The sequence below is a fragment of the Denticeps clupeoides genome, chromosome 6 (assembly GCF_900700375.1).
Source record: "Denticeps clupeoides chromosome 6, fDenClu1.1, whole genome shotgun sequence".
Lineage (NCBI taxonomy): Eukaryota > Metazoa > Chordata > Actinopteri > Clupeiformes > Denticipitidae > Denticeps > Denticeps clupeoides.
In genome coordinates, this window is record NC_041712.1 from 18,653,846 (window position 1) to 18,677,989 (window position 24,144).

The window sequence follows — 24,144 nt, forward strand, 5'->3', positions numbered from 1 at the left end:
ACTTCGAGAATTGCCTGATCCCCTGGAAACCACGAAAGGAACCCCGACCGGAACTTCCTGGCTACAACCTCTACCTGCCCCTGACCTTGAACCTACCTGACCCATCGGTTAAGACGGGATTCCATGCTCCCCCACCGTCCTGCCGCCCCCAGACCTACTCCCGTCCAGTCCAAGATCCAGGACCATCCTGAAACCCGCCGTCTTCCGGTTCTCCTCTGCCCCGGTCCTTCCCAAAGATCCCGAACCGACTCCCTGCTGCGTTGCAGCGCGTCCATTGCTTCCTCATTCCTCGCCGGCCAGGCGCCCCCGGTCCTCCTGCCCCGCTCGCCCAGTGTCCTCTACCGGTACGATGGCTTATCCCCACGCCCAAAGTATGTCTGCAAGTACGTCATCGAATTCCCCCTGTGACAGGACTATTAAAACCTTCTGTTTTCTTTGATTGTAATAACCCTGTTCACTGTACACAAAAGTACTCTGGGCCATCGGTGGGACCATGGACGGTACCAAATCAAACATGCAGATAGATTATACGTTCTTTAATTCTAGCATTTTGATTAGCTAACAAGTGAATCTGACGTGCTATGTCTAATACGTAGCTCTTCGGAAGTTTTCCCCTTAATTTGTAAAAATGAACCTTTTACCATAAGGCTAATAAAGTATGATTCACTTAGCTGCATTAGCTTTTAGCAACCAGAAAGAGCAAGACAAAACTGTATGTGTCAGGGGTAAAACTGAATTATTTGTTCATAAGCTGTGGCTCATGTTTAGCTGTGGTTAGTCTGTGGTTAATAGCAGACCCTCTTCATAAGTGTTGTCGATTGCTTGCCATGTCATGTCCAGTGGGAGCGGGTAACGTAAATCCTTTCAAGTGGAATCCCGAAGGTCCCAGAACTCCTGTTTACATGTCACCCTCTAACAGCATCTTTTACAAATTGGACTCTCAAATGAGTTGGATTTCCCTTTGGTATGCTTCTGCATTGATTTGGGAAGCCTTATCATGTGCCGTCTGTTAGATTGTCTTTGGACATGTAAGTTAGTGTGTGAATAACACAGTCGCCATTCTTACTTCTTTATGGCCAAATGTCCACTGTTGACCTAATTTCAGAGTGGGGCCATTCCCTCTTTGTTGCAGTGACACAGATGTGGTAGCTGTGATTGTAGAATTGCACAAATATGGATCGGGCACAGTGGCACTAATGCTCATTGATGGATAATGAACACGCACAACAAAAAATTGTTGCTCAACAAAAAAAAAAAAAACTGCAACTGTCTTAGAACACATGGATATAATCTGTACTAAAGCTTTTCTACAAATATCCCTGGTCAGACCTACACTGCATTCAAAAGAAGAAGAAAAAAACAACACAAAATGAGTTTCAATAGAATATGTAATAAAATTAATATTACATATAGAAATAAAGATGTTGTTGAAACCACATTTGCTGATGAACGAGGTCAACTAGCCTGAATGGGTCTAGGTTTATTGCTTCTTTAATCAGTGCGACTGTTTTCGGCTGTACTAAGATAATTGCAAAAGGGTTTACTGATAATCAATAAAGAGACTTCAATTTGTGAACACTGCAGTCCATTGGAACTCAAGACTAATTGTTTCTGATAATGGGCCTCTCTACATTAATGCAGAAATCCTAGTCATTAACAGCCATTTCCAGAAACCATAGTCATTTATAACATTAATAATGCCTGAACATTGTTTTAATGGCCAAAACAGTATATAGGCATATAAGTACATGTGTAGTATATATGTATGTAAGTATGCAACGTCCTAATTCCTTACAAAAAGGTCTTGATTTGTAATTTCTTCATGCTGAATTTTAAATGTTTTATGTAAGACTACATTCACTCATCAGTGCTTTTAAAGCAAGTATCTTATGCATCAATTCATTTTAATAATTTATTGTAATTTTTGGATGAATCATTTACTATAATAAATTACATCCCACCCAGGGACACTGTAACCCTGCAAAATTCTAGCCCTGGTGAGTGACGCGGGGGGGACCAGAGAGCAACCCACACTGTCCTTCAATGCCCCTTCAGACTACACAACTTTCCGGCTGAGCAAGCAGCCATCACTAATGGGGCCATCAGTGCATCGCTCACTGCGCTTCGTGCATGAGGCCTGCTGTATGAGAGCAAGATTCCTTACAGGACACTAGACCCTGGACCCGGGCCACTGGAGAGACTGTCGCTTTTTGATACATCCAATGAAATTTTGATCTTGTTTTTTTTTTAGTTCAGTTCTGGTTTTGGAAAGGACTGCAGGAGTTCAAAGCAGTGGTATAAGGTGTGCTTCTTTCAAGCCCCCATGCCCTTCAGCTCTCTTTTCTTGAGCTTTACCTGATGATATCAAATTTGCAACTTACATGATGTCTGAAAAATGTTCTATTCTTCTGAAGGAGAGGAACAGAAGGAATGAGCAGAAGCACTGCAGAGCCCTTCAACAGATTTGACATCAGCTGCAGATGGCCTGTCGCTGCCAAGCTGCACCGCAATGATGTACCTTTCATTCCATGGTAATTTTGGAGCCGCTTTTTAAACTGTCCTAAATGGAGGCACTGTGAGCTGTATACCGGATCAGGGAGGGGAAGAATGGATTTGTGTCACGTATTGGTTTTCCAGTTTAGGTGTTTTTGGAGAAAAAAATCTCTCTCTCCTCCTCTTTCTCTCTCCATCCGGCCTCATGAATCTATCATCTGTGCCTTTGCACCTGCGCTCGGTGTGTCTGCATGATGTACTGTTTCCAAGAAAGTAAGACAGATTCCCTTTCTTTCCCCTCAACGGAGGTGAGTTCTCCCTCAGGTCATCCTCTCCACTTCTCTCATTAACATTTTGCCCTTTTCTGATGAGCATGTCTCATTGCTGCTGAGCCACTAGCCTCTCTTTCTCTCCTTTTCCATTTTCTTTCTGTCTTTCACCCCCGAGCCCTGTGTTTGTTTCTGATTCATGCCCTGTGTGCTTTTTTATGCCGCATTAGCCAAGCTCACATTGAGCAAAGGAGACGGAGGAAAAAACGAGAGAATCAAATGTCTGCTTCTCTTTGTCCTTGCTCAGCCAGATAAAGAGGAGGACATCAGTAAGCCAGTCAGAAAATCAATCCATGCCTGCCAGACACTGAGAGAGAGAGAGAGAGAGAGAGAGAAGGAGGCTGAGAGGGAAGCAGAAAGGAGAAGTAGTTGGAAAGAAAGTCCTCAAAAAGAGGAAGCGTGGTGACAGAAGAGAGAGAAAAGGAGAGAGGAGTCGCTGTCAGATCTCATCTGATCCCCCCTGCTTCCAGAAGCTTGCCTAAAACTTCCCTTCCTCCCCTCTGCTTCTTGTTACCTCTCCAACTCATTCTCTGTTTTTTTCTAACTTGTGAAACTGTAAGTAAGTAGCCAGAATTCAACTTTGGTTCCTGTGGTTCAGGATATAAATCACAGAATCCACTCAACGCCTGTGAACACCTGCTTCAGGGTCATTGAATGAGGCAGCAAAGAGACGCTTTTAGGTGTGTGTGTGTGTGTGTGTGTGTGTGTGTGTGTGTGTGTGTGTGTGTGTGTGTGTGTGTGTGTGTGTGTTTGTGTGCGTCTACAAGTGTGTGCTTGTGTGTGGTACAGATTCCTCTTCATAAAAACTAAGTAATAAAGTATTTTATGTGAGTCTCCGTGTTACATGTTAGTAAATTAGCAGAAAAAAGGTGCTGTTTTCTGTAGAAATCTCTGTGTCTGGGTAAAGCGGCAGGGTGCTATAAGTGGCGGATCGTAGGCGTAAAAAAAAAAAAGCTGGGTTTGTGTGTTCCTTAAAAGAAAAAAACTCTGTCTCAGCCAGTCTGAGCAGACATTGTTGACGTACAGCCTGGTGCATCTGAATTATATCACACTAACACACTAAGCCTATTTTTGGTACAATGACACATTTGGTTCCAAATGTCTGTATGAAAAATAAGTGAAAGTGATTGTCAGTGTGAAACACAGCACAGCACACGGTGCACACAATGAAATGTGTCCTCTGCTTTTAATCCATCACCCTTGGTGAGCAGTGGGCAGCCATGACAGGCACCCGGGGAGCAGTGTGTGGGGACGGGGCTTTGCTCAGTGTCACCTTGGCAGTTAGGTATTCGAACCGGCAACCTTCTGATTACAGACCTATTTCCTTACCCAGTAGGCCAACCAATTAAGAAACAAAGACAATATTAAATCGAAGCAACTTACAACTAGATGCAACTTACAAGGGGTGCAAAAACGAGCATGTTTTTTGTAATTGTTTTTATTTCACTTCACTTTCTACAGTAATAACAGTAATAACGCCTATTGTAATGCCTATGAGGGGATCATTTCTTGTATGAGTAAATAGTTTACAAATTTTTACATACACTTATACTATATCCAGCAGTAAACACAGTCTAGACTCAAACAGAATATGCCGTTTGGTTACAATGAGTAGGATGTAGGCAGCCTCCATTGTATGTGGCTTATCAATCAATAGCATGGCTTCCAAAAGGTCAATAGCATGACCTAAATTACACAGGAGGGTCCAGCAAGCATTCAGTGTGGACACCGGAACTGTGATCAATGCCAAATGTGGACAAATGCAGAACACGGTAAAGTCCCAAAGGTCAAGAGCACACAGACTGCTGTCCTTGCACACAGAAAGTGTGGCCTTGCAGTCAGGTGCAATACATAACCACCTCCTCCCAACAGCAGGCCACTTCCTATGGGGACGGCTGAGCTGGTTTTGATGATCTACTTTCTCTGCCTTCACGGCTGTCTCCCCCTGGGCCTCACAAACACACACACACGCACATAATCACAAGTCTCGCACATCTCTAAAATTAACATGACAAATGAGCAAATGTAGTTCATCAGACACACAAACTCACAGATACATGTGAACACACACACTCTCATACACAGAGCAGTTTGGTGTTGACTGATAAGCTGAGGCTGTGAAGAAGATGAAGAGACGTAAACTAGATTCAGCCTTAGGCTTGTTTTCATTGCTGAGCACACAACCAGTGCAGATACCCTGCATTAAATTAAATATGAAAAGTAGAAGTCCTCTGCTCTGCACCAAGGTGTCATCATCCCCTCCACTGCCTGGCAAAACAGGGGTAAAACAGGCAGGAGCAGCTGCTGACCAGCAGATTTGTACCACAACACCGTCACATTAACACACTATCACACTTCAATTATTTCGGTGCCACATAGCCAACACACACGCTCACTACACACACATACCCCACACATACAGATATCCTGCAGATTTTAGCAAGGATGCCAACAGCCTGCAGCGGCTGATATGCAGCCTCCTGCATACCATCCCACATATAAACGTAAATATATAACAACCGGACAGCAGCAAGTGTGTAAGTGTGTGTGAGCGTGTGTATGCACATATTGTCTTACTCACAAATATAGTACATTTGAAATATTATAAAATGTATAGTAAAGGACTGCTACTTAAAATGAGCTCATGATAAATATTGAGCTTTTAATAAATATTTAAATATATATGTAAATAAGACAGCGATGCAACATGTGGCATTAAAAAACTATGAACCAATGAATGTTTGGGTCTTGCTTTGTGTGTGTTCTACTTTGTGTGGATGGGTGGGTGAAAGAATGTGTGTGTGAGTGCCAGTCCAAACATCAAATCCCTTGACAGGTGACGTGAATAACATTGATTATCTCATCACAATGGCACCTGTCAAGGTGTGGGATACATTAGGTGTCAACTGAACAGTCAGTTAAGTTGATGTATTGGAAGCAGGAAAAATGGACAAGGGTAAGGATCTGAGTGCCTTTGACAAGGACCAGATTGAGATGCAAGACACATCAGAGCGCAGTGGAGCAATGGGGGGAAAGTGGTTTATTTTTGATCACATGGACTACAGAGTGTGTTGTTCATCTGAGCAGGATGTGCTATGGGAAGAAGGCAAAACCTACCTACCTACTCATAGTTCCTGACCAAGTATACACCCTTTACGGTAATTATTCCCTGATGGCAGTAGGATAGTGCACAGGTCTTGACTTGGTCTCTAAATTCCAATCTGATGGAAAATCCCTAAGATGTCCTGGAAGATGCAGGACCAGACCTCTTAAAGGATCTTAAAGTAGCTAAAGGAGCTTTTGCTAGCATCTTGCTACCGGATACCATAGTATACCTTCAGAGGGGACATGGGGGACATGTACAAATGTAGGCAAGAGGTTAAATTTTGGCTGATCACTGTGTATGTGAGTAATAAAGTGTGTTCCTGGTTGTGCATTTGTGTTCATTCATGCAGCTGAGTTGGATTGTGCATGTGTGGGTGCTTGAATTTGTGTGTGCAAGGGAAAGTGTGTCAGAGAGTGCTGTGTACGGTGCTGCTGAGGTCACACTGTGCTGGCTGACGTCACGGTTACATCCCTGTCCCGGTGTGACCACTCAGCAGCCCCTCCTCATGCCGAGCTCAACAGGGGGTCTTTCAGCAGCCCTGCCAGGCCTCCACAGCCCACGGTGCCGGGTTTGGGTGCAGCAACAGCAGCGTTGCTTTGATTTAGAGAGAAGCGGGCGCGTGTCCTACATGATTAATAGCAGCCTTGAAGTACGGGGCCTGTAAGTGATGCTGTAACATGGAGGAGACTGTGTGCCACTCCAAATTATTCATATTTAACTTCTAAACACCGAATCACATAAGCACCTCCAGGATCTGTGTGTGTGCTGAAGCTGAAGACACATAAAGTGAAAGAAAAAGAAATATGTTTGTCTATGTTTGTTACAGCATAAGGCGGTCAACCACTACTGCCTTGCCATGGCAACATGCCAGTTCCAATCACCGTCGGCTGTTGCCGTGCTGACATCAGTGGCAGTCCTGAATTTGAGAGTGATGGAGTTGACTTTCCCCGCGGAACTCTGGGTGCGGCGGCCATTTTGAGAGCACATGACTCAGAACACTCAATTCCACTCAGCCTGCCTCATTGTCACGACGTCAGGCCACCACTGACACATTCACACCCAAAACCACAGCGGCCCCACAGACCCAGCCATCTAACGAAGCTCCGGGCTTGATGGCCACCCCACGTGCCGTCGCACATTTCTTGTGTGCCTGTCATGTGCCCAGAGACCCACGAAATTATGAAGACTGGAGAAAAAAACGATGCTGTTCTGAGGATGAGTGCTCATCAGCCTTAGGCTGGACACAGGAGGTGACGGGGCTTCAGCTGTGGTGGCTGATGTGAGAGAAGAGAAGAGAAGAGAAGAGAAGAGAAGAGAAGAGAAGAGAAGAGAAGAGAAGATGTGCAGAATGCTCTAATTGACACACAGTGAGAAATGAAAGAGTGAGCCAATGTGTCAGACATAACGCTTTCATATGGGCCAAGTGCGTGTGTAGTCAAGAGTGATGAAAATCACCATCACCCACCAGACACTCCACCGCTTTCAGTATTCAGTGGGTCACTACACGCTCTGAAACGCTTATGCCATTGCATGCATAAAAAGCAATATATTGGGTTTATAATTTGATAGATTAACTTTAAAAAGTCTGATCATTAATCTTCAAAAGGAGAAGCTGCTTTTCTGAAAAAGTCAAGAGACTTAAATTAAAGAAGATACCATAGATACCATAAAAGGGCTGCATTATGTATATGCTGCATTGGCTTATATTTGAAACCAGGAATGTACAAGAGTCATAAAGTAATCTTACCAGTTGATTATTACAAGTTATTACCCATTTTTAAGAAATTCAGTGGAATACAATATCCAGGCTTTACTAACAAAAAATATAGGAAATATTACTGTAAGATGTTGATTATTTATAATGATAGAAAATGACACTTCCAACAATGACTAAATGATGTATGTTAATTAAGGACAAATGGGAGGGGTTTGTTAGGGGTCACAATGGGTCACGTCAATAAAAGAGAAAAAAAAACAGCCACTCCCCACACCCCATCAGATTAGATAAGACTGCAGAGTTATTGGCCATGCAGGCTGTGATAATGAAACAAAGAGAACATTTGCAAAATAACCATAATGGCCTCTACACACTGACTGAATCATAAAGAAAATGTTAAAGGAAAATGTTATTTATTTGCATGCAAATCAGCTGCAAACGAGATCCACTAAGTTTTCCATTCTATGTTGATGTCATCCACTAAATCCTCGCAAAAAAAATTATGACAGACGGGCACTCCAGAATAAACAATTTGTTCCTGCTTTTTGTGTATTTATTTATGTCATACATTCTAGGCCAGGCTGAAAAAGCTATTGAGTACTTTGCTGGGATGCATTTACTTACTGCTGACAGCTCTACCATTATTTGCTACTTATTCATGCACCACACTTATCATGCATTGTGATGCAATCCTTATCTTTCTTAATGTGATATTCATTTTTGCTGGATATACATGACAGTTTCAGTTCTGTATAGTGATCACAGAATTTATTTTCCAAAGCACAATTACAATAAAAAAAATTTAATTTTCTATTACTACAGACAGGGAAAATTCCTGGTGGTAACAAAATTGTAAAAATTTTACCTAATTATAATTCACAGTAATTATTGAATATGAAGTGATTGTCATTGTGATACACAACAAGCACATGGTGACACAATGAAATGTGTCCTCTGCTTTTAACCCATCACCCTTGGTGAGCAGTGAACAGCCATGACAGGCGCCCGGGGAGCAGTGTGTGGGGACGGTGCCTTGCTCAGCGGCACCTCAGTGGTACCTTGGCGGATCGGGATTCGAACCGGCAACCTTCTGATTACTTCTGAACTTCCCAAATTCCTCGCTAGGCCACCACTGCCCACCATTACTATAACAAACTATTTAATCAGACAAAAAAGTTCAGAAATATCTCAAATATGACCGAATATGAATACCTTAAGACAGAAGAAATATTGGAGAAGACTGAGAGAAGACACAGAAAGCAAATAATAAAATCCTTAGTATTCAGCAAATACACAAGCTGTGTGCAACCACAAAAAAAAAAGCCCTGAACCAAGTGCACACACACACACACAAACAAACATTATCGTACATGCTTCATATACACACATATGTTCTGTACAAAATAAACAGTACTATGCATATGCATGCAAATATACCGCCCTACACATGCTAATAAGAACACGAACACACAAACTGACACTAGTAATCATGCCCAGAGACACTGAGTCAGATGGTAGATGAAGCCAAGCATGCTTTAATGTGGAAATGAATGTTGACGCAAATGTTAAACAAACTCCTATAGACAAGCACATCTTCTTTTCCAAGGTTCACGTGAATTTTTCCCTTTGATGTTTGCATTACACATTCAGCACATAAAATATCCCTCCCAGTGAACAGCATGGATTTAAAGCAAATTCCAATTGCACTTTTTTAATTTCCTTTTTTTTTTGTCAAGCTACTGCAGTTTTGAGGAAGCAGGGTCTGTTGAAAATGTTGGCGTAGTGCGGTGCAGGGAAGTTTAAAGCTGTGCGAGTGGGACTCTTTTGAGTGGGTGGGATAGCATGGCGAGAATACAGCAGCCAGTGTACGTTTGGGGGTAGCATTTCTCCTGTGGTTAGTAGGTTATATGACAGCGTTAAGTGGCATGTGTACACATGTATGTGACACACAGAGAAAAACAGTGAGCTGCTGGGTAAGCCACAAGGCCACAAGAAAACATTTGTCTTCCCCTCACAGCCCGTGGTCCTGTTAAAGGAATACGTCAGCATGTCTGCTGATTAAACATTAGTAACGCCTGCCAAATGCCCCAAATACATTAAACGGGATGTCATAAATCAGCTGCTCATGCATATTTAACCCCGGACCAACAGCAACTCCACGAGCCACTCCACGTCTTATATATTACTCTGAAGCAGGTAACCAGTGCAGCTATTTAAGATATGCACCAGTTACGTTTACTTCTCCACCCCATGCACTCCACTCCATGCACTCGGTGGTCCTGTGTGACGCCTCATTCCAAGCCCAAACTAAGATAAATATGCAGTCCGTCCAGATAGCGGAAGAGCCCTCTGTCCTTCTGTTAAAGACCTTTTAAGAAACTGCCTCTGTCAGGTGGAACATAAGTACTACATCAAAGAGCCGAGCAAAAGAACCGGATAATTGAAAAACTCATCATTTTTTGGCTCCTCCCAAAATACAGTATAAGTCACAGCCTGAAAAAAGTGTGAAATTAGGCGACATAATTTATTAACTGTATTGTAGTTTAAATATTTTACAGAAAAAATAACACATCACTTTCTGTGCGAAACATAAACTTGAAAGGAGATTTTACAATTACAATTACAGTTCAGCGTTCATAATTAATAATAACTACATTGCATGTACAATTAAACAACTAGCCTGTTCTTAAAATTGGATGTGATAACATCATCAAATTTTATAACCATAATAAGTGAATGTTAATGAGTGAATTTTAATGTTCAACACTATCAAACCACACCACTGTTGCTCCAATTGCGGTTGCATATCTATTCTTCATTCTGCATTTTACAGATCTCTAACCCTAACTCAAACAGGGCGCAATACAAGGACTGCGTCTGCAAGAGAGAGCGACTCAGTGACCCCACTATTGATTCATCTATTCTGTTGAGGGACCATTGCCTTAAAGGATCAGAGGCAATCATTACAACCTGACAGAAAACTGGGCGGTGTGGCCCTCACCAATCCAAGAGAGAGAATCTGGACCCACATGGCTCTACTCGTCGCAGGACAATTTTCTGGGAACAAGGAAACAAGAAGAAGCTTTGCATTTGAACTCTTTTCTTCTCTAATTCAAGGGAAAAAAACATCTTGTCGTCTTCTCCTTAAGAAGATATGTAAGGAGCAAAAGAGAGAAAAAAGAAGTGGCAGAATCCTCCGACAGTAGATAGTTAAAGGTCTCTCAGACTCACTAATGCAGACTTCAAACATTTCAGTCTCAGATAATTAGAGCGAGGAAGGGAACGTGCCATTTTCTTCATAAGAATGATTTCTTAGCCTTGATGTTAGGGATGTGTGCTATATTGTAGTCTTGTGGACAGGTAAATTATATGCAATTTCTTTTTGAGGTTCGCAGAACATTTGTCACTTGGAACACGATCAGAATGTTCTTACTATGTTAAAATGTTAGCTCCTACCCCTGTGAGAACTTGTGAAGAGCATTACGCAACATTCTGGGAAAGATGCCTGGACATCTCCTCCAACGTCTCTCACCTAAATCACTGTCATATCGTCACACCAATCAGCTAAAAGCAGGCAAAAATCTGTCGGCCCAGAGGAACGGAGACAAAGAGCCACGCGACTATGGCGACGTTTTAAGCACAGCATCCCCGCTGCTCCGGCAGACTATTTATAAAATGCTTCCACCTCTCGCTCTACTTGTTCCTAGTCACCAGGTTGTGGTGAGCAGTCAGTGCGACCTGACACACTGTTCTTTTATGCATTCCATTCTGTTAAATACAAATTCATTTCTTTTTGTCCAGAAATAGGTTTTATAAACATTGGTTGTGTATGTCATTTTTTATGTAATTATTAATACTATTAATCATAATAAAGTGCTGTATTGTATAATAAAATCTGAAGCATGGTGTGTACTTTATACGCATTGTTTCATATAATACAATGAATTAGCCATGATACACATTTAAAAAAAAAAAAAACATTAAAACCAAATTTCTTTTTAGGTGCTTTGAGCAAACATTATCTTATCATTCTGTTATGGATGGAAATATTCCTGTCACATTCTTGGCATATTCTGTTAAAAAAACGTTGATAGAAGGCTGTTCTAAAAATGGTCAGAAGGTTCTTAGAGCACCACCGTCATACCAATGTGAGAACTTGTAACGAATGTTATTCATTGACGGGTCACTAGGGAGCATGTGTGAGTGGAATATAGTAGGCTATGTGCAAGCTAGTGTGAGAGAAATTAGGTTCAGCAGTGTGTGTGTGTGTGTGTGTGTGTATATGTGTGTATGTGTGAGTTTAAGTGGTCACGAAAGGCATCTTAACACTGCCCAGGCAGCACAGGAGCTGCTTTAGAATGAGCATAATATTTCATCCATCCAATTTAAAGAATGGTTGAAAGTCAGATTAAAGGTCCTCACCACTTTGAACTGGAACAAGTGGAAATGATGCATTTCTCATCAAACTGACTTCATTCTACCTCACAAAAGGCTTCGTTTTTTTATGTTACTCTTGACACATTTTAGGGATGAAAGGTTTCGGCAGTTTTAAGGTCTAATAACTTTTTTACATCTAACAGTCTTCAACTTTTCTAATTATGAGGAGCTATCTGAACTCGCATTTGGATGGATGGACTGACGGATGGCTGGAAATCAACATGCGATTTCAAAGATCACATACAGTGTATTGAAAGTATGTATTGTAATCTGCGACCATCTATGCTTCCTTCAGGGGTGTATTTTGCAAATCACAAATCATACGTCATCTGAGCAGCATTCAGCCTACAGCCTCTTCTCATTGTCTTTCCATCTCTTCTCTCCACATACCTTTACAGTTGTAAACTGCTGAAAAAAAAATCCAGTGCAAATGATGTACACCCTTGTTTTCACACATTCCACGAGTCTAGTGGGAGCAAAAAACGATTAGTTATTAAAAGCAGAGAATTAGTGCCCTGCACGCCCCTGGTGTCATGCACGGTTCTTCTTATGGATCATATTTATTTCAAAGTGACTAATTTATGCAGTTAATAGGGAGAAGTATCTCAAAGGCGTCTCTTTCAAAGGCCCATCTGTTCTTTGTTTACCACTTAAAGTTTACACCTGACACGCTCTCTGGAAGTGTGCTTTAATGTTGGAAACCAACACAGGAAGGTGTTTCCATCAGAGCTGACCCCTTCTGTCCAAATGAGTGCGCTGAAGTCATGACAAACACCCTTAGGTCAAGGAAGTGAAATTCGTAATCTATTTACCGGTAAAAGTAAACCTGCCGGAATTTCCTGGCGCTTTACTTGGCCTGTTTTGGCCTCCGTTTGATGGCCACAGCAGCTACAATACAAGAACATCTGGTGCGCTACTGCAGCCCTTTGGCCATCACGGGGTTACAACAGAAAGAGTTTACACACATGGTTATGGCTGTAGGAGGCTGCGTGAGCCCGTGCAGCTAATAAGCACATGCGGTGAGGTGTTTTTTTGAGACACTGTGAGGAAAATAAGGTCTGGGGAAAAAAAAAAAAAAAAAAAAATCAAATAGATCAAAAGGGCTGCACCCTTTGCACATGGAAATAATGGCCTGTGGCCGCACACAGACCCGTCCGGCGGCACTTTCATGCTCTTCCGTCCCATCTCCTCCTGTGTGGCCGCAGCACACTTTTATATAAGACCAGCCTGGTCAGCCTCATTGCTATAAATGTGCAGGCGGCATCTGGGCCAGATCAGGCTCACTCTATTACAAGCTCAGCACATAAAAAAGGAAAAGTCAGAGAGACCCATGCAGGCAGATAATCATTATTAGAATGAAAGGGAATTAAGTAAATCAGCGCAATTCACAGTGGCCGCGCTGGGGCATTTCGCAAAAACGAAAATGAAAAGTATATAGCTAATCTGGCCCAGGTCTCCTTGGAGCATAGCAGGGGTATGATCATTATCCAAAAGCCATTTCTAATAAACCCTGGCTTTTAGTTACAATTCTATTATATTAAAGCTTATTTTATTTTATAAATTAGCGCCTAATCAGTGTGTTTGGCCACCAGACCTCAATGAAGAATTAGCTAACAAAAGCCGTTTGTGGGGACACTGTGCACCCCACCACACCTCTATTATCTGAAGGTCTGAAGCACAGCTTCACACACAGCGTGTTTCCAGTCATTTGAAGGGAGAGACAAACAACTCCATTAAGCCGCCGCTACCCTCCCAACCGTGAAGCGTTCGGCCTGGTGCCTCTCACTGGCAATGGCCACTGAATTATCGGAGCAAAACCAAATTGATTGACACGACTGCCTGGCAGTAAAGACAGGAAAGGAAAGAAAGCACCAGGGGCGAGTGTTCACGTCAGCCATCTTGAAATTGTTTCTTGCGTCAGATAGATGGGGCGCCTGTGGGTTACGAGAGGGTGACAATTTTGCGGAATAGCATTCATACGCATGTACCGTGTTGGGCAGCAGGACATGTCGTAAATACCATCAACGTTTTCCCCTTTAACAATGTGCATCAGGATAGCCATCAAATTTAAAACCCAAAGCTGGTACAGAACTTGTCTTTTATTTAAGTTACAGATTAAGTGACATAAAAGATTCATTGTAAAACAGATTGAAGCCATGGTAAAATAACTCATATCACTTGAATTGTACACATTTATGCTTTTATGCAACTTTGGTTGACATGTTGCTAGGCAACCAGAATTTGTTTGCACCAATTTAGACATTTTGTTTACAATTATTGAAAGAAACAGCTTCCAAATTATACCCATACAAATGTCTATAGCACACTAATATGTTATTATAATTGGTGAGCTTCGCAACCATTCATTTCAAGGCAGCCATACTGGCCATGACCTAACTGAATACACTGCATGCTGCAGCAAAATAAAGCAGCCACACAGAGACGGCTTATGTAGGACAAGCTAGAAGCTCTGTGTGGCCCATTTCCTACGCAGCTTGCCTGGCACATCTCTTCCTACTCCAGTGGGCGCTTCCTTGCAGGCAACCTCTCGCTGTACCAGTCCAGCTCAGTAACCCCAGGCATCAGCAGGCCATCCGAGCTGTGCGGGCTAAAAGCGAGGTGGACTCTTTAAAATGTTTGCTTATAAAATTCTCATTTGCACAACGTGAAAGGGTTTTGAGTTGCTGAACGGCTGATATCCTATGCACAGCAAGTGGTTCGGTTAAGTTTTACTAACACGTGAAGGTTTACATAATGGCAGAATTAATTAAACATTAAGGATCACCAACCCGCAGACCACAGCTCCATTATTGCTTACGGCTACATTCATGTGATCCCAGAAATGCGAATAAATCAATAGTCTGCAGGCCTTTCAAGCCTAATCAATACCGTGGCCATTCTCCCATGTGTGAATGAATAAGCATCTGATGAAGGCACATGGCCCAATTTGCTTAATCAAACAGTCCTGAGCTAAGCAATAAATACACACACCCATATTTTTTTAAAAGTTGACTGCCAAACCAGTGATCCCAAATAAATGAGTGCTTTATAAAAGCCATCTACAAACACAACTGTCAACAAACGCATTCTGAGTCCGATTAAATGCAGCCTACACTATTTTAGTAAAGCCGCCGGCCTTCTGGGAGGTGACTGGCAATGTTGAATACAATCAATGAGAATAGAGAAGATAAAAGGGTCTGTAGCTTCCATCTCCCATTTACACAAAACATTTTGGTTCATGCTCAAAGACAAAAGATAATGGGAATAAAAATACCATATAGAGTATATATGCTACCACATTACATTTAGAACCTACCATAATTTACAATTTTATTCATTGCATCTTAGCAACCTGGACAAAACCATTTGGGTCAAGTGAATAACATTTAACATATTTGAGGCCTGAGTGACTAGAGTCATGGATTATGTCCGGCTTCTGCCTGCAAATGGAGACCAGAGGCCAATCGATCCAAACAAGGAAGCGAGAATGCAAAACTTAAACATGACAATCAACCAAAAGGCCTCTCAGTGTAGCGAGGAAGAATGCAAGAGCAGGGAAGACATTAACCTCAAATGACAAGTGCCGTAAATAGACATTTTCTAATTATGATGAAAAAAAACCCACGCAGGGCAAAAAGGCCTTTCCAGCTCAGGAGCATGTGTCAGTTCTACGCATCGTCAATGGCAGCGTTCCTGCCCAAAGTGAGTGTTCCTGACTCAAGGCTCCTCCACCAAGAGGCAGGGAACCTCTCCATGCCCCTCCCCCACTCTCCATGCTCCATGTATCCCCCTCCTCATGGTGGCCAGACATGCAGCTTTGACACCTAATCTGCAGGGGTTTTTTTTAAGACAGGACATCTTGTGATATAACTATAGAGGCAAACATACATGGGGAAGGTGCAACAACAGTACAGCATCATCTGTTGCTGAGGAGACCGTGCAGATGGTTCAATAGGCTCAAAATGTAAATTGTAAACTGAATATAGATAACTTAACCTCAGATGATTAAAACCCATGTCACTTTAGAGGCAATACACTGTGCAAGTCAGTAAGGTTTGAGTTGTTTTTTGGAAAGTGTGTGGGTAAGGGGACTTTTCTCAAAACCTGGCAACACCCTACAGAGTGAAATGAAAGCAGATCTTCTTCAACTCCAACGCCAATTTAAGGCTGATAACTGATTATTCCCCTTCAACGCAATCACTATCTCGTCCAACATCAAACGATACGAACGAATCACGGGCTACAAATCTCGACGGCGTTGCAAAGATGCCCGAGAACTTTCCCGCTTATCACGCAATACCGCACCCATTTAATATACCAACGCCGATAAAGTCAGATGCCGCAAAGCGACTTAAAAATGTCGTGCACCGACACAAACGAGGTTAAAAACCGGTGTGGTCCGATTAATAATAGCTATGCGGCCCCAGCACGACATTTGCATTCGTTCATTTGGCCGAGACACGGCATTCTGAGCAAGCTCGTTTAATTACAGGCCCGGTCCCACTGGACCAACGTGGGGTTGCGTGTGCTGGAGACACCGGGCTGTTTCTAAATCAGGTGCGGGTGGGTGAGCCCTGGTTGGTGAACACGGGGCTAGTAAAGTGCCACTAGTGACATCCCACCGCATTACCCGCGACACTACGAGGCACGTCGGGATGCTGCGGTTTTCACATTAGTCACGTTTCCATTAACCGTTCAGATTAGGCAGCTGAACCGCAGATAGAAAATGAGGCTCATAATTTGGCCCAAAAAAAAAACACTTTTTAGGCAGAGACAAGAACACGTTTTTGATGACTACATGTAAACATTGTCACTCGTTTTTTTTTTCTCTTTTGTTCACTGTTCATCAACGTTTCGAAAATGAAAATGCGATGGTCTTTGGACAACAAATACATTTAAGCAATTACGAAGTCTCTGGTTCTCCAATTTAGTTGCCAATTAAGACAGAGGACGCTTGCGTTAAGTGACTGACCAATCAGCACGCGACGAGACCAGAGACCGACCAATCAGCTCGGGCTACCTGAGAGCCAGGCTACTTTAACGTGAAATGAGGAGAGTCCCACTCACACGCATGCGTAACGGAGAAGCTGTTGGAGGACTCCAGGTTGTCCACGTTGTAGTTGAGGTGGAAGGGCTTCTCCGTCACGTTCTGGTTGGTGTTGTAGAGCTGCACGGCGAAGCGGAAGGCGCTGTGCTCCTGCACGGCGGTGCGCATGAAGAGTCCGCCTGAGGAAGCGCGGACAAAAGCCCGTCAAGTCAACTCGCCGGGTTCCGCGTTACGGTCCGCATCAAACACTACTTCACTACTTGCTGCGGTTTTTTTTTATTATTGTTATAATATTTTTTTTTCAAGGAGAGCAAAATGAATGGAATTAGAAAGGAAGTGCGCGTAAAGATGACATATACATGTGCGAGTGACATAGTACGAAACACACACACACACCAACACACAAATCACAATAAAACCACCGACCTATGTTAATCTGGTTAGGAAATCCCGCGAAGGACCAGGAGAAGAACCAGGGCAAGACCAGGAGCGTCGCGACCGCACGGAGACCCATGTTTCCCCCGCCGCTGAATTCAACTCCTCGAACGAAAGTGAGACGGGAAAACCATGAACAGAGGAGCGAGGGAATGTTTTCTCTTCTCTCCTCTTCTCTTCTTCGTAAAATGGACAGAATGAAGCAAAACCAACAAAAAAAAAAAAAATGAACCAAAATAAAATCCGGTCTCAGGCTCCGCCACCCAGACGCGGAGACCCGTTCTCCCGGCTGCGGCGGGCGCTGTGAGTGCGGTTCACCCGGCAGCACCGGCAGGGGACGGTAGTCGAGCTGGAGCTGACGTCGGACTGCAACAGCATCCCAACAGCACCACCACTGCGGACTGGCGCGCGCGCGCAAAGAGCCCGGCGACACTCGACCGGGGGGGGGGGGGGGGGTCAAATTTCTACTAGCCAGTGGCCCCTTAGAATAACTGGGATGCGGGGTTTTGAATATGGTGAAAGGAAAATCGGTTTGCCGAGACCAGGAACATTTTTTACAGCATTTATCAGCAGTTACAGGGACAGTCCCCCCCCCCTCCCCTGGAGCAACTCAGGGTTAAGTGTCTTGCGCAGGGACGCAATGGTAGTAAGTGGGATTTGAACCTGGCTCTTCTGGTTCATAGGTGAGTGTGTTACCCACTAGGCCACCACCACCCACATCCCACAAGAGATGCCCTTTGGCCCGGCCGTCTAGCCATCACGACGCGGTCCATGTCAAAGACGCTCAAATCCTTATTTGCCTATATTTTTGTCTGCTTTCGTCGGTTTGAAGGACAAACTGTTGGGTTGCTGCCTAATATATCCCAGCCACTGGCAGACACCGCTGTAACGAGACAATCAACATTTTTATTTTTCCACCTCACCTGTCAGTGGTCACTTACAGATATAGCACGCACGGTATTCAAATGACAATGTATGCAGGGAGATGCTTCTTTCGAAAATACCCACTCCACCATGCATGTATACGTTCTTAAATAAGATGTAAAGGCAAGATGCTAGTCTGCAGATTGTTTTAATCATGCCATGTGAGAGGGAGGAGAGGAGAGCATGTTCAGTCTAGCAGATAAATCTTCTCACTTGAACTGACCTTGAGGATGCTTTTGCCCACATTCAGCACCCAGATATAATCACGGCAGCCATCAGCAGTCCTGCTCATTTTCTTATAATGGTGACCGGCCAAAATGAATTAGTAATGGAAATGGAAAACCATTCACATCGCAGTCGCTGTTATTGGACGCATTGGTCACAAAATTGCTTGCTTTCGTCATATTAGTCATGTAGTTCGACGCAGCGTCCCTCATTTGGGTTAAATACAGACCCTGGGCTGGTAGTAACCTAGTGAGTGACACACCCGCCTATGAACCAGAAGACCACCAAGTCACAGGTTCATCTCTGGGTCCACTTACAACCATCGTGTCCCTGAGCAAGAGGCTTGACCCTGAGTGTCTCCAGGGGGGACTGTCCCTGTCACTACTGATTGTAAGGCGCTCTGGAAGAGGGCGCCTGATAAGTGCAGCAAACGTAAATGTAAACGAATGCAGGTGACTGGCGATGGGAACTGCTCTAATTGGTAGAAGTGCATGCAGGAACACTGCCTTCCTTCCACCACCCACCAACAAAACTGAGCAGCGAAGGCACTTCAGACACGTGCAGGGAAAGGAGTCTGTCAGTTCAGCTCACACAAACGCAGACACACAGACCTGAGGTTTCATTTCTCACACCCTTCTCTGTCAGCAGCTGAGTGAACTTGGTGTTTCTGTTTCTGCTGCAGAGTTGCCAACGTGGCCTTGGGATCACATGGTTTCTGATCTGTCATTTTCCATCACCAGAGACAGTGAACTATCGATCCTCCCCCACGGCCACCCATCTCCGTAGCTGCTCCTGAAGAGTGCTGCAGGAAACGAGGAGAGCTGTGCATTATTCATCTGAGGGATTCTTTCCATGTTTCTTCCCTGACTGTGGGCAGCTCTGGGTTCAGATGGTGCATCTCTTGTCTGGGCTCCTATGTGGTCTCAGGGTGAGTCACACCAATCCATCTGATTCCACCAGCTACAGGTCCATCTGATCTACAAACCGTGATTTGATTAATTATCCAAGAATGAATTGTGATAGTCAGTGGTGCCGACTGGTCTAAAAATAAAAAAATCCTAAACGCCTGTGTTCCTAAAGCATTTCCAAGCAGAGAAAGCATCAAGGCAATGAGATGCACTGTTAAATAGTTTGTCTATTGCATGATTAAGTAGTGTATTTCATCATGCGTCCTTGATCTTTTTAAATCATACTATACTCCGCTCACCCTTTCTTTTACAGTTCAGCAACGTGACTTGCTACCCTATGTTATTCTCTGCTACAGGGAAATGTTGCCATTGTAAGCAGTTTCAGGACCATGGACCTAAATCATTATTTGCAGGACCATGGACAGCGCAGCAACTGGACGCTAGCGGGACTTAAAACGTCGTCCTCCCCCCCTGCAGGCTTGGTTTAGAACTGCAGGCGTGGATGTGGACTGCATGTCTGCATGTGGACACAGCTCTCTAGACTCAGAGCAGTATGGCCTGTCATGATGTCACAACAGCACCGAGCTGTTTACGACAGCCAGAAGCAGCCTGCGGTCCCCCTGAGGTCACTGTCACCGTCTCAGCCATCACAAATGAGGAGAAGTACAACGTCACAGAATCTAGCATACACATGCCAGTTGGAATGTGTTGCATTTTTAAATCATGTTGGCTGAGTTAAAGTGCACAGCGTGGCCTCACAACGCCACGTTTGTGAGTTTGAATCCTCGCTCAGACCTTGTTGTTTGCGTAGTGTGCATTCTCACCCAGGTTTCCTCCTACTGTCCAATGGCCATTGATGTGAATGTGTGAGTGAATGAGAATTTGTTCCCAACATTTTTTTTTTTTTTACAGCATTTATCAGACACCCTTATCCAGAGCGACTTACAATCAGTAGTTACAGGGACAGTCCCCCCCTGGAGCAACTTTTTAGGTTAAGTGTCTTGCTCAGGGACACTATGGTGGTAAGTGGGATTTGAACCTGGGTCTTCTTGTTCACAGGAAGGGTCTTACCCACTAGGCTACTACCACCCAATATGTCCATCTTAACCAAGAAATGAGAATAACTTGCAGAATAACTCACCTAATGTGCTTATTACAAATGGCTGAGTAACAGCAGCTTTGCATTCAGTCAGGCATTCTACCCACGCATTTTAAGATTTTCATGCAGCTTCATTTTGGGGAACACCCTGAGAATACAATTTCCTGCAGGATCCTTTTGCTGACTTTGATAACAGCTTTTGTGTGCTCCGCCAAATTTCGCGACCCCTATCAGTTCGGCCCGCTTGCAGGGAAGGGAATGGAGAGAGCCAGATTTATCGCAAGGTTTGTACACAGGCTGGCGGCTTGCACAAACACACACAAACCCAAACACAACGTGACCTCAAAAGATCTAGACTTCGGCGAAAGATTAGAGATTGATTACTGAGGTATTTCATTTTGATATCTCTTATGTGGAGAGGGGGTTCTGCTGTTATAACTGATCCTATCTTGAAATGGCCGCATATTTACTTTTAGCGCCCCAACATGAAGGCAATTTAATTGAAAGATCCAGACAAATGCCAATTTATGGATTAGGATTAGGATTATTGTAACACCAGTCATTATATCACCTGGTGCTGAGTGTCCACATGTTTTTTTTTCCCTGTGGATGTATATGTGTTGATTACCTTGTGTATGTATATTTTGACCAGTCCTCCCTCATGCCCCTCAGAGGCTGTGGTGGCCTGGCGGCAGAGGAAGCAGACTCATAATCTAAAGGTTCAAATCCTGAACCACTAAGGTGGTTAAGCAAGGTACCGTCCCCACACACTGCTCCCCGGGCCCCTTTCATGGCTGCCCACTGCTCACCAAAGGTGATGGGTTACATGCTGAGGATACATTTTGTGCAACACACTAGAAAACCACAAAGTCACAGGTTCAAACCGTTACTACTACCATTACTACCATTGTGTCCCCGAGCAAGACCCTTAACCTTGAGTGTCTCCATGGGACTGTCCCTGTAACTACTGAGTGGCTCTGGATATGGACGTCTAATAAATGTTGTAAATGTAGAAGTGTGCTGTGCTGCAGTGTATCACAATCACATGTCCCTGTCGGTCTACTCTGTAGATTTACTTTGTGTCCTGTTTTTCAGGCCATAGTGCCGTGTTTGTTATTTGTTCAGTAAACCCCTCGCTATTTCACATATGTCATGTTTCATGGCGTGACAATAATAAATGAAACAACACACATAAAGGATACAACAAATGTGTCCTTGCATCAGCAGAGGCATGTGTGGAGGAGCACGTTGGTGCAAGAATTTCCCTCCACGTTCAATAATTGACCATTAAGAGAAATTCCTGTTCGCCCTGTCATAACCTGCCACACCTGTCAAATTAGCAAAATACATTAATTAGTAGATAGCAGTAACATCTTGTCAAATTACTCAGACAGCTTCAGATTACATTCAAAATCTCTGTGTGGTTATTAGTATTTTTAATTGTAAAATGTAAGGGTAGCAAAGTATGAACAATGGCAGCACACCAAACATGATTAAATCAATTTTCAGCAATGGCAAACATGTGTAGTCGCAGCACTACAAAGGGCCCCTGGGAGGTTTTCCCATCCGTGTGCGGAAGGCAGGTGTTTGTTAGCGGCGGTAAAATGTTTCTAATCTCAGAAGCGAAAGAATGAGAAAATACAGTTTGACTTCGCGGCACCTCCGCAGGAGGCCCAGCACAATTTCACTTACACTCATGCTTCTCCATATGGCTGAGCAAATTACGGCCGCAGCCCTTTCTGGATGCTGGCCAAGCTGTGGGCCCACTGATGTCTGTGAAACCAACACACACACACACACACAGCATTTATACTGCACAGGATGGCACATCACCAATTACGTGACCAGGTTACCATTGGCTTGAGGATATGCCCATTTCCAAGCATTTCTGTGATTGGAGCAAGAATCTGAATGGGAAATTTTAAAATGAACAGTAATAAATACGTTTTGGTCCTAAGGGTGTGGCGAATGATTCAAATCCGAACACAGAATGTTACTTTTGCACACATGCAAACATGTTTCCCCCAATCTGACTCCCTCTCCCATCACAAGCCTGGGGGACCAAACTGGCCTATATACAGCCGACTTCCATTTGCTGTGTGAGCAGCGGAGTGGCCCCTCCCACTCTGGCTAATTAAGACTGCAGAGAAATCAGCAGCTCTCTCATCCCGCGCTACTTTCATCCTACTACATCGGGGGACCGGTGGCTGAGTGGACCCCTTGCGCGTTGGCTTTCGTTATCTAATTGCAGTATGAATAGCATCCAGGATGTTCAAAAGGTCTGGTTTTGGTGTGGGTCTTTTCCTTTTATTCATTTACTTTGGCAGAATAAAAAAAATGTGTGTGTGTGTGTGAATGCTCTCAAACAAGCAGTAAACTAGATTTGGCATGAGCTAATTATAAATGAAAAATCCGTTCATAATCACGACACTTCTCCGTAAACACACTTGGCGCTCCAGCTGTCGATCTGCATCACCACGGTAACACTGCACAGAGGCGAGCAGTGTGATGTGCCAGACGTGGCCCGCAGGGCCTGCTGGTAGGGGGCAGTCGGGCCACTGGAGCGGCACCCTTTTCATTACCCTCATGGCTAGAAGTCCATAACGATTACTTAATGACTCGCTGAGTTCGATGCCTCTTGAAACAATAAGCGATAACGCGCACCGCTGCTGGGAAAATAGCGGCTGGCTTTGGCAGAGACAGTGGGTTTTGTGTGAAAGTAATATAAATCGTTCTCAGTTTTCTGTGTAAACAAGTCTTAAGAGCATGCTTACCCATAATTAACTGAGCCCCCGAAGGCAAAGCCAGAAATACCTGCCATGTTGCTGCCTCAATACTCGTAATTTGTCAGAATCCATCTGCTTTGCCTATAAGCACTGACAAGTAAACTTTGCCTATAAGCACTGACAAGCAAAAATCATAGATTACACAAACAATAACACACTGTAGGGAAAAAATATTTGTTGAATGTTGCTGATGAAATTTAAATTTGCATGTAATATAAACAGGCCAGTCTGTCTGTTGGCCTAATCTGGTGAATATGAATTATGAAGGTATGCTGCAAGTATCTTAGCCCTTTGCGCCATTAACTTGTGATGCTGGACTAAATCTTTAACTCTCATAAACTTTATAGGGGAGTCTGTGTATTTAACATGTTCAAGGGCAGAAATGTGGGTGCTTGTCTGTTTTTTTTCTCTAAACGTGTACCAAAAGCATCTCCAGTGAAGACAGATCCAGGAGTTTATCTCCTTTAATTATTACCCAATTAAAGATGACAGCTTAACTTGCATATGGGCTGCTTCTTGTGGGATTACATTGGATTTGCGCACATTTGTGGTGATCTGGCTATTTAATGGAAGGTTTATGTGAAATATAATTAACTCCTACAGTTTTCCCTGCGGATGTTTACGTTTCACATTTCTGG

General features: G+C 43.6%; 1 protein-coding gene across 8 annotated transcripts in view; it reads right to left on the reverse strand.

Annotated features, from left to right (window-relative positions):
* Positions 1-17,938, reverse strand: part of gria3a (glutamate receptor, ionotropic, AMPA 3a) — a 70,974-nt gene extending 53,036 nt beyond the window's left edge. For 6 of the 8 annotated variants that reach the window (XR_003750197.1, XR_003750199.1, XR_003750198.1 and 3 more), the window contains exons 1-2: positions 17,556-17,938; positions 17,150-17,308 (exon numbers count right to left, since the gene is read on the reverse strand). Coding sequence is in view for 5 of the 8 variants with exons in the window: in XM_028984803.1 (XP_028840636.1) it covers positions 17,150-17,308; positions 17,556-17,643 (247 nt within the window). In the remaining 3 variants the exon portion in view is untranslated. The remainder of the gene's footprint in view (positions 1-17,149; positions 17,309-17,555) is intronic. The other 2 variants (XM_028984801.1, XM_028984800.1) reach the window with 2 other exon arrangements.
* Between the last annotated feature and the right edge of the window lie 6,206 nt (positions 17,939-24,144).